The sequence below is a fragment of the Ciconia boyciana genome, chromosome 6 (genome assembly GCF_034638445.1).
Source record: "Ciconia boyciana chromosome 6, ASM3463844v1, whole genome shotgun sequence".
NCBI lineage: Eukaryota > Metazoa > Chordata > Aves > Ciconiiformes > Ciconiidae > Ciconia > Ciconia boyciana.
The window spans coordinates 53,886,197-53,900,500 of NC_132939.1; the positions used below are offsets into that span (position 1 = coordinate 53,886,197).

A 14,304-nucleotide genomic window follows, 5' to 3' on the forward strand; every position below is an offset into this window, starting at 1 on the left:
GAACTCTCCAAGCTCTGCTCACTAACAGTGTTAAAAAAATATGCCAGCCAAAGTAGGAGGTGTAAATTTTCTTAACGTTATTCACCATCATTTTATTTTAAAAGCTTTGATAGGCAGTCAAACAGCAATTTCAGTATCAAGATGGATATTAAGTTTCAGAGCAAGCCCACTCAACATTAGGGAGAGTTGATACTGCCTTAGAAAAAGGGAATGAACAGGATGACCTCTCTGGGTTCCTTCAATATGTTCTAGAAGTCTCTGAGTAAAGACAGTTCTCACCTTTTCAATATTGTTGTTTCAAGGACATCAGTTGCCAGGACATACATTCCTGCACTTGTTTATATAGCGTTTGGAGTCGCAGTTTGGTTTTTCTACAGTCACTAAGGATGAATGCTTGTTCTTCTTTTCTAAATGATTTTGATGGACTAATCTAATGAGGGAAAGGAGCTGCCCTGTTGAATGTCTCTCAGCTACCCCAACAGGACTTTCACTGAATCTCTTCGGCCTCCAGGCTTTCAAGCACTGACATCATCTGAAGCTTTTGTGTGTCAGAATTCTCCACAGCTTCCTCCTGTGTATTCATAAGATCACAGCAGTCTGTGGTTTGGGCTAACAACACATAGCTGTTGAAAATTTTTCTCACTGTAATGAATCAATTTTTGCTTAGTTAATGATCCTTCTCATTCTGAGGGACTAGCAAAGGGTTTTGGAAACAGATCCCGGTAGGTATGAAAGCTGAACAAAAGTGTGGTTGATTGAGGTGTGTGGAGATGTCTCCTCAGTAGCTGTTTTGAATTTCACTTATTTCACAGACATACAAAAACTTTCCAGAAAGAAAACAAATGGAGAGTATTTTACAGAATTGAATTTAGTTCTTTATCTGGGAGAGGAACGAGATTATCGAGAGCAAATAATTGTGTTGTATAGTGATGGAAGAGAGTGCTGCAGTTAACCTGCAGAGCTTTGACCAGCCAGAATCCCTCATGTTTCGCGTGATGTCACCTAACCTCGTTCCTCACAGTTATGGGTAAGCACAGTCAAATTTCCCCAAGCCTCTGGGAAGAGGGCTTAGAGTCAATACTAAGCTCAAACCCACATGTAAATTTAAGGGGAGATTTGAAGAGGAGGAAGGAATTCTGTTTACAGAGTGTGGAACAAATGAAAAATTTACACTGGGCCTAGAAGATCAAGAGGTGGGAAACAAAGTCATGTGGAGCAAACAGAGAAAAAGAATAGGGGAAGCAGAGAAGTAGGCAGAAGAGAAAGTGACTGCGAGGGCAGAGAGGAATAGAAAATCACAGGCAAAATGTAAAACCAGTAAAATCAATTGAGGCTGGGATTCAGTGGAGACAGCAAGCTTGACAAACTGAGAAAGACAGAAATGGTATGTGTGTAGGGGAGGATATGCTGTGTAACAGAGTTCCTGTAATTTAACCCCCATTTCAGTACAGCTTTATGCATGTGCATGAGTTGTTCAAATCTGCAAGCGTTTAAGCAGATGCCTATATCCCTGAGAAATCTAGTGGGCGTTAAACATAGATGCTGCGATGAATTTGGAGGGCTTAGACAACACTGATTTAAGGAGACAAATATTGAGGTTTTTCTAACAAACTCCCTTTTTTTGGTAGATATTGATTGAAACCTTATGGGCAGAAGAAGAACACATTGAATCCTACTGATGATATGCACAATGTCTCTCATTCTGTCCTGCAAGAAAACATTTTGGGGTGGGCTTACAGAAATGAATAGAGCCAATGCACCTAAATTAAAATGTGTTAACAGCACATGTGGGACATCAGGAGTCAACTGATCTTATTTTCTTGCAGCTTAAAGTAGATCACATCAAGAGCCTAGATCTGGTTGGTACCTTTTATTCTTATCGTATAGCAAGAAGATTATATGTAGCAGCCTGATCTCCTTCCTGCGCTTATGTGAGGTTGTTTATGGCATGTAGGATATGAGGAACTCTTGCTTGTAGCATTTCTGCATCCTGTGGAGAATCCCATTATTGTTAAGTGACTATTGTTAAACTCCCAAGTAAGGTCTGGGTGAGTGTGTGGCTGCTAGCTAAGTGTTGACTTTGGGGTGTAACTACAGATGCTCATCAGAAATAGAAAGTAGCATTACCCAAGATTATTAAAGAGAAGTCAGCAGTAGGAAGACTGCAAGATATAAAACACAAGGGAGGAGTTGGGTAAGTTAAAGGAAGAAGCGGTTCCACGTTATAGTGTGAGACTGACTTCTTCATAGCATTTAAATTCTGGTTCAGGGTTGAGTTATTTATAGCCTTGGAAGCAAAACAAAGGTCTGAGTTAAACTACAAAAATAACTCTGTACTAAGGAAAATTTCTGCCTTTGAAGCATGCAAAAGTACAATATGATAACACAGCTGGCAACTGTCCGCTAAAACTGGAAAATGGAGGGGACAAAAATCTGAGAATGAGTAGAAAGACATTGAGGATCTCAGAACAAGGACGAGTCCTTTGATGGGTCCTACAGTTGGAGTTTCTCTGTAAATCCAGTGGTCCCAGTTCAGGGTTTACTCATTGCAGAGACTCTGGTGGAACTCAGCGCTGATGCCAACAATGGATCTGCTTTCTAAATTTCAAGTATGATTCAGCAAAGCACCTTTCACCAATGCTTAAAGAGCCACCTGGGTATATACCTAAGAACATATGGTAGCCTGAATTACAGTTCAACATTTAAATATTGATGTGCTAATATTTGCTTTCTGCAAGCTTATACTGTCAAGTCATATTAGCATGTGCTCCTTTTCCAGGGACCGGTCCTAAATAAGCACAGGATTGCCCCCTTCTTGACAGGCAGGTGATTATGGACAGCACCAAGCTAAGGTTCTCTCCATGGCTCCCTCATATGACCCACCCTGACCAAATACCAAAAGCAGGATCCCAGTCTCCTCCCTCATCAATGCCTTTCCTCTCAGTTGAGTTTTTATGGCTTACAGGAGATTTTCTGGTCTTTTTTGAGGGAACATTGTTGGCTTTTCTTTGATACTATCTCTTGACCTGGCGGACAGGGGTTTGATACTGGGATGCTGGTTATATCAGTTGGAAAAGCTGGACTTGGACAGGCTCTAAGGGCTGGCTGGGTCCCTGTCACAAATGATCACCTTCTAATCCTCTGGGCTTCTCAGTTGATGCACTCTCAGCTCTTCTGTGCTGGAACAGTCTTCATTGCCAACTAACAGGGTCTCAGTTTCCAGTTACCCTGCTGTGCTGCTGCTGCTGCTTTTTCTGCTCCTTTCAGGGGGTGCCACAGAGAATTAATCCAAACATTATACTTCTCCTTTGAGTCTCAGCAGCATCGATATTTTCTTCTCAGATGAGCTGCTTTCATGGATCTCCTGTGAGACGCTTCCCTAATTCAAAGCCTTTTGGCTGTTACTCAGTTCAAGATACTAATTGTGCTTGAGATGAAAAACAAGCAAATTTGGCAGTGCTAGATGAAGCTAGCATTAGTCTCTGCTTCTAGTGAGACATTTTAGTGTGGGACATACATGAAAGTTAAATGATCACAATTATAAGCACAGTAATAAGAAAGAAACATTGTTTCTTGCATCTGGCTTCATTTAAGACAAGTGCTATTTTATATTTTTTCCTCTACACTTTGTTTTGATGATATTTCCCAAATACCTCTAATTTCAAAAATGTAATTCTTTCAGGAGAATTCCTAGATCTAGTCCAGAAAACATTTTTTTCTGATTATAATGGAAACAGAGAACACCCAGAGTATCACCAAACCACTCACTGTGAAGGCATCACTCAGAAAACCATTTGTGTCTTATTTGCCTCCGACATTGGATCACACTGGATCTCATACACAGCATGGATGTCTCAAATCAGAAGAAAGCATTGGGACATCATTCCAGTAATGACCTCTGTGTCAATGGCTTGAATGTACTCAGAACCTCCACGTGCGGTCCTGTCCGCTGTTGGGGGAGAGGTAACTGGAGCTGAATTCTGCAGCATACCACTTCCCTTTGAGACATCCTACACAAATAGTTACCTGACACATTTTCACAGGAAACACCAAAATAAAAGTGATTTGGAATTCTGTTCTGAAAGTTTAGTATTCAAGAACAATTTTGAGGCTGCCCTGTGATCACCAGACTGATTAAAAATGCTAATCAGAAGCTTGCATGATTAGGAGATTAGTACTGTCTGAACTTTGATCTGCCTCATTTGTGTACACAGAGAAGGAGAGACACACACAGTCACACTGAGAACTGCTTTCATGGGTAGCAGATTTCTTTTGTGTAAAGGATTCATAAAAGATCTCTTCACTTTTTTGTTTTTTGTTTCTTGCTTTCAGTTCCTTACAGGGATGGCCCCAGGGTTTCTATAGTCACTAACTGTTACCGCTAAAACAGACAACTTTCCAACAGCCAGAAAAAATAAAAAAACCTATTTCAAAAAGGCAATATTATACTTGCATTCCTGTAACTAACCATGTGCTTTGGTTTGATCCATGTGATGTTCATAGGACCCGACAGAATTAATGAAAATCCCTCACATGTGAAACTCAGGACCTCTAACAATGCTTCAATTCCATGGTCTTTGTGTAAACAACCTATAGTCACAAATATGGAATATCTGTGAATCACAGCCTCATCTCCAGACCCAAATTTACTCAATTCCAGAAAAACTTGTCATTGCATGTCTTAATATCAGTAACTCTTCAGATCAGGAGCGCCATGGCTTTGAAAATTTCTTCAGTGTAAAGAGCAAGGAAGAGAATAAACCTGGTAAATATTAAAATCACAAGCAACCTCTGTCAGCTGTGAGGAGAGACCCAACCATCAGGAGAGCCTCTCTGAAGGCATGGCCCTGGTCTGCTTTATCAGATTATAATCAGAAGATTATAAACTTATGTCAAGTGGATACTGAAAAAACAACAAATGTCTGCAATCCCTTCCAGTGTCACCATCCTTCTGTTGCTAGATAAAATCTTCATACAGAAAACCAGAGTCTTGTCAGCACCGCAACTCTTATTAAACACAGAACAAGGGGATGGCAGACTGATGTTCACATTGCCACTTTGAGTGGAAGGGAAGGCTTTAGTCCCAGAGGTGATAAAAACCCACGTGAAGAATTAGCTCTCAGGCATTATGACAGCTGACAGGGTATGCAGCGGCATCTCTACTGACATGGCCAACCAACAACTTCACTGGAGCTTAAAGGTCTTCAGTGAAAAAAACAGTCCACTATAAATAAGTCTTGATCAACTTGAGCTTCAGCTGCCTTTATCAAGCTTCCCATGCCCCTGCGCCTAATTAGCCTGTAAGTTCTTTCGGTCAGGGATGGCTTTCATCATTCTGGGTTCAACTGTGACATTTCCTACGTGGCCGTGGAGAGAAATAAAGAGACATAAGCTGACTTGTAATCTTCTCTACTACCTTTTTTGTAGTAGGCAAGAGCTTTCAGAGTTGCTTTTCCTCTCTCAGCAGCTATAAAGGGAATGAAAGAGAGGGGACTGGGGAGTGTCTTAGTGCCATTCTTCTAACATGCATTGTTTTCCTGCTTTAAAGTAAATCAGAAAGTCAAAGGCCTCTCAGAGCCTAGGTGCCCCTGGAGCTTGAACAGTTAAGGCACACAAATTTCTGTAGCTGTGTATATGCAAGCAAGCTACAAGGTTAACACAACTGCTTCTCTTTGGTTCTCCAGCTTGAGTAATCCCTTTTGCACTTGAGACAACTGGGCAGCCTTCAGCATGAATCTAGAGCAATTTCACATGCAGTAGGTACCAGAGCACCCTGAGCAGTGTGCTGCTGCATCTCGCTATAGCAGATATAATTCATAAACATAAGAAAAAACCCCCACATTTGCACAAAGATGGGAAAACACAGAGGATTAGTGATATTTTATTTGTGAAGATTTGCTTTTGTAGGCTAGGATATTTGTATTATAATTATGACACCATTAGAAACCATGCCAGATAAGAAGCGTTAGATGTTCTGAAGTAGAAGGAGAGAGATCCAGAGAGAATCCCTGAAAGGCCTTCTGTTGTAAACCAAATGCTGTATTGAAAAGAAGATCAGATGAGTTAATCCCGTTTTGTCTACATACGCTCTCTGACACGCACAGCATTTCTGGACACCTGGAGGGAACACAGAACCGATGCCTGTGCTGTTGTAGGAAATTCCCAGAACTGTTTTCGTTGGCTAACAGTAATCACTTAATTAATGTAAATAACGAAATTAAGTTTAAAAAAAAAAAATCTGCTTTGGGACAGTCTGGAACTAACCACCGTTTCACAAAATGGGTCATTCACTTTGTCGTCCTAAACACCACACGCTCGTTACAGTGCCCACTACGTACAGCGGGGACCAGAGAAGTGCCATTTCCCGCCATGGCAGTCCATCTTGAAACGCATCTCCTAAAGACAGGTGGAAGAACCCAGATGCCATCAATACCCGGCCCGCCCCTCACCGCGGCACCCCGGCACTCGCCCCCTCAGCCCTACCGCCGCTGCCGGCCCCGCCCGCCCCTTCGCCCCGCGCCCCCCGCACCTCAGGCAGCGCGAGCCGGGCCCTGTCCTCCCACCTCCCCAACGGCTCCGCACCTCAGGCGGCGCCAGCCCTGCCCCGGGCCCGGGCCCGCACCTCGGTGCCGCAGCACCCGCCGCTGCCTGTTCCCCTCCTCGCGCGGACGGTCCCGCCAAACGCGACACCGAGAGCGGGTAATTCCTGCGCCGTTTAGGGGAAAGGATTAATTTAGCCAGTTAATTCCGCACCCCCAAGAGGTGGGGGAGGGGAGGGTACATGCGCGTTGCCATGGGTGCCGGAGGAGCACCCAGAAAGTTGCGGGAGAGGGGCGGGGAGAAGGGGGCCGGGCCGGGCGCTCAGGGGAGCGGCCGTCCGCCGGGGCTGAGTGGCCGCTCGGTGCCGCGCTGAGAGCCTGGGGGCCAGCTACTCCCGCGGCGGCGGCGTCTGTTACGCCCACCTGCCGCCAACGGCCGGCGGCGGCGGCGGCGGCGGCGGGAGGGAGGGAGGAAAGGGATAAACTTTAAACTTGGCCGGGGCGGGCAGGGAGCCGCATGGATGCCGCCGTCCCTCGGTGCTGACTCGCAGCCCGCGGCACACTGTGGGGCGGCTGCTGCCAGAGGAGCGCGGGGCGCCGCGGCGCCGCTTCCTCCGCCGCCGGCCATGGTGCGTGTGGGGCGCGGGGCTCAGCCCGGCCCCTGAGAGCGACGGCTCGCCCTCCCCCCTCTTCGGTCTGCCGCCGCCGTCTTCCCCGCGCCCCCGCCTGCCTCTCTGCTTCGCCGCTGCCGACCTGAGGCGTTGGGCATCGGCTTCTCTCCGCGCTGCAGCCCGCCCGACATGGAGCCGTCTGCGGGAAGCCGCCGGGAGTGATCCCCGCTTTCCGACCAACCTGCTGGCCGCCCCCTCGGCGCCCGCGCTTGCTCCGATGGAGCTGGACGAGACGCCGCTCGCCCCCCCGAAGACCATGCTGCTTATGCTGAGGAAAGTTCGCAAGAGGCGGGAGATGGTGCTGCAGCAGCTGGGCTTCATCTGCGCCATCCTCTTCTTCGTCTGGTTCATGTCCAACCTGCTCTCCAGACTGGGTGAGTGGCTGGGGCGGCGGGACCGGCGGACCCCAGGAGGGCGGCCGGAGCGGCCCGGGGACTACCGCTCCGGGGACAGCCAGGGGTTGGCTGGGGTCAAGCGTCCGCGGCTGTTCCCGTTTTGAGTTTCTCAGTGGAAATACCCCAGCGGGCGGGCGAGGCGGGGGAACAGGGCGGGTTCCTCAGGAGAAACCCCCGCGCCGGGCAGGTGCGTGGCCGCAGCCCCGGGGAGAGGAGGCAGCGGCGTCGCCGGCGCCTGGTGGCCAAGGGCTTCCCAGCACCGAGCCCGCCCTGGCGACGGCCCGCCGCGCTTCTCGGAGGGCTTCAGGTGGGGAATGGAAGGGGAGTCACAGGGCAGCTGCGTGCCTTGGAACGGCCCTGAAGTAGTTTCCCCCCTGCCACTGCATTAGAGCTGAATCCTCTCCAGCCGCTTGTGGTCCCCTCTGCAACTTCGGGCCACCTTTCATTTTTATCCTTAGGTTGTAAACCTCCGTCAGCTACAACTGCTTGTTTTCTCCATCTGTTCCCTCCACACCTTCCCCCCCCATTACAGTGTGGATTTGACAGAAAATTCTGTATTTCAGGCAAGGAACAGTGCTTATCTTATGTTTTATAGAGAGAGTCTGTTCCATCCTTTGTGCAAGTGCCATGTTGGTAAACTGATGCATTTATAATTAACTACATCATTCCCATTCAGGTATTTTTTTCCCTCCTGCTAGCACAGTTTGGGCTGTAAGTGTGAAGCTTCAGGCCCTCTTCCTGCAATATGCTTTGCATCCCTCAGATACAAAGTCTGAGGTTGCTGGGACAGCACATGGGTCTCTAGGTAGGACTGCCAACAGTCTTTGAGGATTTAAGAACAAAATCAAGCTAAGCCCAGATCCTACATCCACATTTAATATCAGAAAATCAGATTTCAGCAGAATTAGGATGGGTCATCTGCTAAATTAAAGCTGAAGTTAAAATGTGTGCTTTAGGGAAGAAAAATCTGGTGGAACTTGTCATACTTTCTAATGCTCTTGCGCTCAAATTATTGCTTGGGTTGTTTGAGAGATATCTAGGATGGCAACAAGCCATCTATATAAGAATTCAGTGTCTTAGACCATATTAGCATATTGCTTATCTTGGAACTTTCAACTTTTTTAAATTGTGGTTTTAGAGTACACTGTTACTTTCTTTACTTAGAACCATTTGTCATGCCTGTGCCTTTTTTTATTATTATTATTTTTTCTTGCACCAGCGATTTCTTTTCATAAACTTACTGGTTTGTGAAAGCAAGTAATTGGGGTATGATTATGTTTACATAGTTTGAGGGGGGGAGGGGGTGTTGCAGATAACAGTTTTCCAAAACTTTTTTAGGTTTACATGAAAAATGTCATGACTAATGAAAGTTTTTAATCTCCTGGGTTATCAACTAAATCCCTCATAACCTAATTTTTGATGGTATGCTGCATCAGGTAGTTTTTTTTTCAGCTGGCTAATTTACAGTATATTGTATCCATAAACACTGACCATCTGTTCTCTATGTTTCTTATAATTGTGGCATCAGACTATTTTAGCAAATACTCTATCCAAACTAACTTCCAAGCTAGATTTTTTTGCAAGAGTCACTGTAACAAAGCACAAGTATTACATGATGACTGAATATAAATGCTAAAATCAGCTGTGGAAGAATTTTTGTTATTGTAATATGTTCATTTTAAATGGATAAGGCTGAGAGGGGAGTGATTTAATTAAGCGGTTCTATTCTTCCTTTGATTATTGTAATTGCATATCCTGCATTATCACAAGTGCTCCTTCTGTATTCTATTCAGCAAGTTCCATTGAGAATGCTTCTGCGAGTTTAGGCAAAAGCTCCATTGACTTCTAAAGAAGTTTGTTTTTCTTAAGACTTGTGGGCATTCACAGTGCAGTTATTTTCCATTTTCTTTGACAAGTTATGCAAGGACTGATATTATCAAGTATACCCAGCACTGAAAAGATCAGCCCCTAGACTCAGAATAAACCAAAATGTAACTGTAACGTGTCCATATGAATTTTTATTTTTTGAGAAATCAGTAATGTAATATGTGCAAGTGTAGATGACTAAATGGAAGTGTGATTGTTGCTCATGTCAGCATAGCTGGGCTGTTTTCATCCATAGGAACTTCTAAGTGTTGAGTTTCACAGGTGCAGGCTTCAGCATTTGCTTGCTGCAGAATATTTTCCCCTTGCAGGTCACAGCCAGGTATTCTGATAGCCAGAACATGCTAACAGCTCAGATACTGCACATTTGTAGCTAGTTTCACCCCTTGTAGCTAAGAGCACCTAGCATATGTATGTTGGCATGTGCTCCAGTCACACCTTGATTTTGCTGCGTTCGCATACCGATGGTCTGTCCATACTCCTTGCTAGTGGGGGCATATAGTCCAGTTAAGATGATGCAGGAAAAAATTAGCAACAGTGGGCATAACCTCTTTCTATTTAATATAGGCCGAGAATCAACTATTGCAGATAGACGCATTTTGTCAGAAATATGGAGGAATAGAAGGTTGATGGCATCACCTAATGGGACACATGAAGAAAAGAACTGTACAGAGCCAGGTAAGATGGGAAAACTTTATGATGTCTTATCAACTCTTGAGATGTATCGCGTAGTGCTGTCATGGGCAAGCTGCGGTGATATGTTAGGGTAAACATAAAAGTGTCAAACTTAAAAGAAAAAGCAGGACTGTTCCATGTAGCAATAAGGTTTATTGTGCTATATAATGCCATGATTTTATCTGAACGTTAACTTTTACCTTTGATAGACATACGAATGTTTTGGGGTCATTGCGAGACTTGTGCTGACAGTTTGATTTCTCTGATTTTGTTTCTTTTGGTGATTATTCCTACCTAGCTGATGCTGTGTATATTGTACTGGTAATGAGAGAGGTGTACTCTTCCTGAAACTATGGATAGCTAAACATGCAGTGTTTGAGACACCATACAAGCACAGTAATTTGTGTTCATTACCATTATACATTTAATCATGCTTTGCTAGTTTAATGATAAACTATGTATTCAGAGTAGGAATTTATATTGTGTGGAGAGGGATGATGAGGTAAGTAATATGGAAACCCTGGAATCCATTTTACTTCAGGATATCTAGCCTGGCCAGGCGATAATAATTGATTGAGGGCAGGGATAGATGACGCATTTTAATATCAGTGTTAGTCCACAATGCTTTCATCTTCCCATCTGTCTTTCCAGTGTGTATTTCCTTTCTCTCTCTCCTTGCCTCTCTGTGGTTTACAGTGTGTGGGAGACGAGACATTTTGCCAATGGCACTAGCCAAATTAATTTAAAGTTCAGATTCTTTTTTTTTTTTTTTAAATATGACTCTTTGATCAACTCTTTGATGACAGCAGAGTCTGTGCCTTCTTGCAAACAGTGACAGCATGAGTTCTGGGATACTGTCAGCCCTAGGCACTAGAAGAGTTTGGAGCAGTACTCCCCCCCTCAGTTACATGTTTGTTGTAATGCTGAGGCACCTGTTGGATTGAGGATCACTACTGTGCTTATGCACTTCTGAGAGAGGAGCAGAAGAACATTGCGCAAAGTATGTGGGTCCAAAAGCTTTAACTGTATCATCTTGATGTCCAAGAGCTTCTCTGCACTTCTGTTAAGAATTTTGTAGGTTAGTTTGCTGTTGTCTGTACCTGTAACTTTATGATGCTGTTGATTTGTCTGTCAAAGTTGTTCACAGACAAGAAAGAAGACAGAAATGACCTTTTGGAAACGTGTCATTATTCTTGACGATAGTCAGAAAATACTATTCTTTCCCACTCCTCTTTCATTTTTCTCCACATATGTGGATGCATCAATGTGATCATGTCTGAACACATAGTTGGCAGCACACTTGGAGCCAAGCCAACAAAAGCCACAAAATTGTAGAAGCTGGATCAGAAAGATGCCTATCAATGTTCTTGATGGGGATTTCCATGTAGTATGAATGAGAATTTTTTACAATGATATGATAAAACTGCCAAGGGAAAACATATGTAAATTGGAATACCAGGAGCAGTGTGGACTTCTCCAGATGTTTAGAACAAATAGCTCAGCTCCCTCCATTCCTCTAAAACGGTAAGATTAGTTTAAGGACAATTGGAATAAATAAATACAGTCATGTGATTTTGATGTGCTTTCTGAAATTCAGGTTGTTGAGGTGCACTTTTCTGTGTAACCACAAGAGCTGGCCAGAAGAGAGGCCCAAATATGCCTCAGGATGCTGAGGTTTTAAGAAAAATATCATGAGACTTGCATTAAATTCATGATTTCTAGTTACAGTGATAGAATTAGCCTTTCTTTTTAAAGGTGTTTCTTCTACTAGAACACAGATTTACAGATCAAATATGTCACAGGATTACAATTGTAGCATTTTTTAGTCACTTCCTGTTATTCTGCAGTTATGTGCAGCTTATCTCTGTGTATCTTCTGCAGCTGAAGGGAGGATTTATATGCTGCAAGAGTGGCTAGATGTAAGATAGCTGCAAATAAAGGGAGCATCTGAAAATATCTGAAATTGATGTTTGTTGGACAGGAATGGGTCTGTAAGAACCCACGATTATTATTGCTCTGGTTTGTGTCGCCCCCCCCGCCCCACCACCCCCCCCCATCTGGTAGCCAGAGATTGAGATTTGCCCTCTAATGAGAAGAAGGTACAATGACCTAAAACCTATCAGAAAGGAGCAAGTAGCATAGCTCATCTCCACGGGAGTGTAGCTTCTGTAACCCCATGACTACATCTGGAGAAAGTAGTCCCAGGAAAGACGAAGAGACTTGATCAAGATTGCTTAGAAAATTGGTGAGACAGTGTGGATTTTCAGTTGGAATATGCAAGCTTTCAGTTGTGCACTTATCCCAATGTAATGAAAATCTCAGGAATGTGCTGTCAAACACTTTAAATGGGTGAAATTTATTTCTCGTCCTTTTTTTTTAATCTTAAAAACAGACAGTATGTATATATGTTGTACGAATACAGTGTTCTCTGTATGCTCCTTTATGAGAAGTACTTGTTCTTACCTATGTCATTTCTGTATCTGCCTTAAGCACTAGGGGCCCTACAAATGCATCAGTGTGTATATGATATACAGCAGTTTTCTTATGTTATGTGAATGTTTTTCTATTTGTGTTTAGGATACAAGAACTTCATAATACCTTGAGAAATGCAAGTTCTTGCTGAGAGCCTGTTAATCCTTTGTGTCACTGCAGTGCTATTGCTGTGCTCCCTCTTTATTAGCTTCCCACACAAGTCTGTAGCTTTACTTCCCTTTTCCTAAAGGCTTTCAACAAAGTTAATTTATTTACTACTTCACCTCCTTTTCTTGCTTACATGCAAATAAAAAAAAAATCCCCAGTTGTCAGAAATTGCAGCTATAGAAGTTTATAAGACCATGAGATCCTTGCAGTTCGTGACAGTGGTAAGAAAGGCTCACCCTTGGTAATATATCTTGTGAGGAAAAACTCCATAAGCTTCTAGAAGTAATGTTAGAAGCTTGTGGAAGCCGCTATCTGCTAGAAGCTCACATAGCCTACGCTGTCTGAGATTGTCTCATTTACTGAAGTAGATCATTTTGTATAGTGTTCTTCTGGAAACATTATTAATGCTTCTGGGGCCATTGTATCAGAACAGAAAAAACTTTGAAGTCTTAGCAATGCTGCTTTAAAAAAGAACCCTGAGGCTCTGACGAAGGAAAGGAAAATGTATATGTGTGTATATATACATATATATATATATATATATAAAACTAGAGGAGAAAGGTTTTTCTAACATTTGGAGGTTAGAGGGACTGATATTCATTAAAATCTTAAGAGGTGCTACACGTTTTTTCTGATAGTAACTATTCTGCAGTCATAAAGAGTTATAGATACTATCTATCCCATAACAGCAGCAAAGGAACTGTAGGTCAGCTGCAGGAAGGAGGCGGAGCATTTGTAAGCACCAAGCCTACCTCAGTTCTAGTCTGGACTTAGACCAAATCCTCACCAAAGTTAACATACTGTGTAGCATTTTTCCATTAAAGATCCTCCTGGCTTGAAACTTCCCCTTTGTTGGAAGCTCCTCTGCCATGAAAAGATACAAGTCTTTATATTGTCCTGGAGCCAGACTGGAGGGCTTATAGATTGTTTGTAGAAGGCTCTGGACGTCAAAACATTTGTGAGAGCCTGGGATTTTTTAATTATTAATCTTATGCTTATTTCATATTGAGTAACTCTCTGGATGGCTGCTGTGGGTATCCCTCTGAGGGAAACCAAACTACCTTTTCTTTATGGCTCTGAAAACTTTTCCTGGGTAAAATTCTGTGGGAGGAGGGGTTGATCTGACCCTCACTTAAAGCAGAGTGATCAGAAAGGGAGAATAGTTGTCTCTATCATCTTAACAGATCTCATTCGTTTGCAACCAATTTTTTTGCCTTATCCAAGCTCTCACTTCCATCTGCCATCAGCTTGCTAGCTTGCAGTGCCATCTGCCCAGCAAGTCTGATTTATAGCTTCTCTGCTCCAATGGCTCGCCTCTTGTTTCAAAATGTTCCCATGACTCCATGTCCTCCAGAACTCTGAGTAACGTTTCCAGAGCTGTTACAAACTGGGGTGACTGGGTGGTGCGATGTTTCTAACCATGTGACTCCACTGGGTTGTGTTAGGCTATTAAAGCAACTGATCCGGACTCCTTTCTCTTGCGAATATATTTCAAGTAAT

The 14,304-nt window shown here is 43.6% G+C and overlaps 1 protein-coding gene across 1 annotated transcript in view; it reads left to right on the top strand.

The window, feature by feature from the left end:
* Positions 1-7,427: 7,427 nt before the first annotated feature.
* The window catches only part of SLC24A4 (solute carrier family 24 member 4), a 96,790-nt gene continuing 89,913 nt past the window's right edge, over positions 7,428-14,304 (top strand). The window contains exons 1-2 of the mRNA XM_072864900.1: positions 7,428-7,584; positions 10,057-10,167. Coding sequence (XP_072721001.1) covers positions 7,428-7,584; positions 10,057-10,167 — 268 coding nt within the window. The remainder of the gene's footprint in view (positions 7,585-10,056; positions 10,168-14,304) is intronic.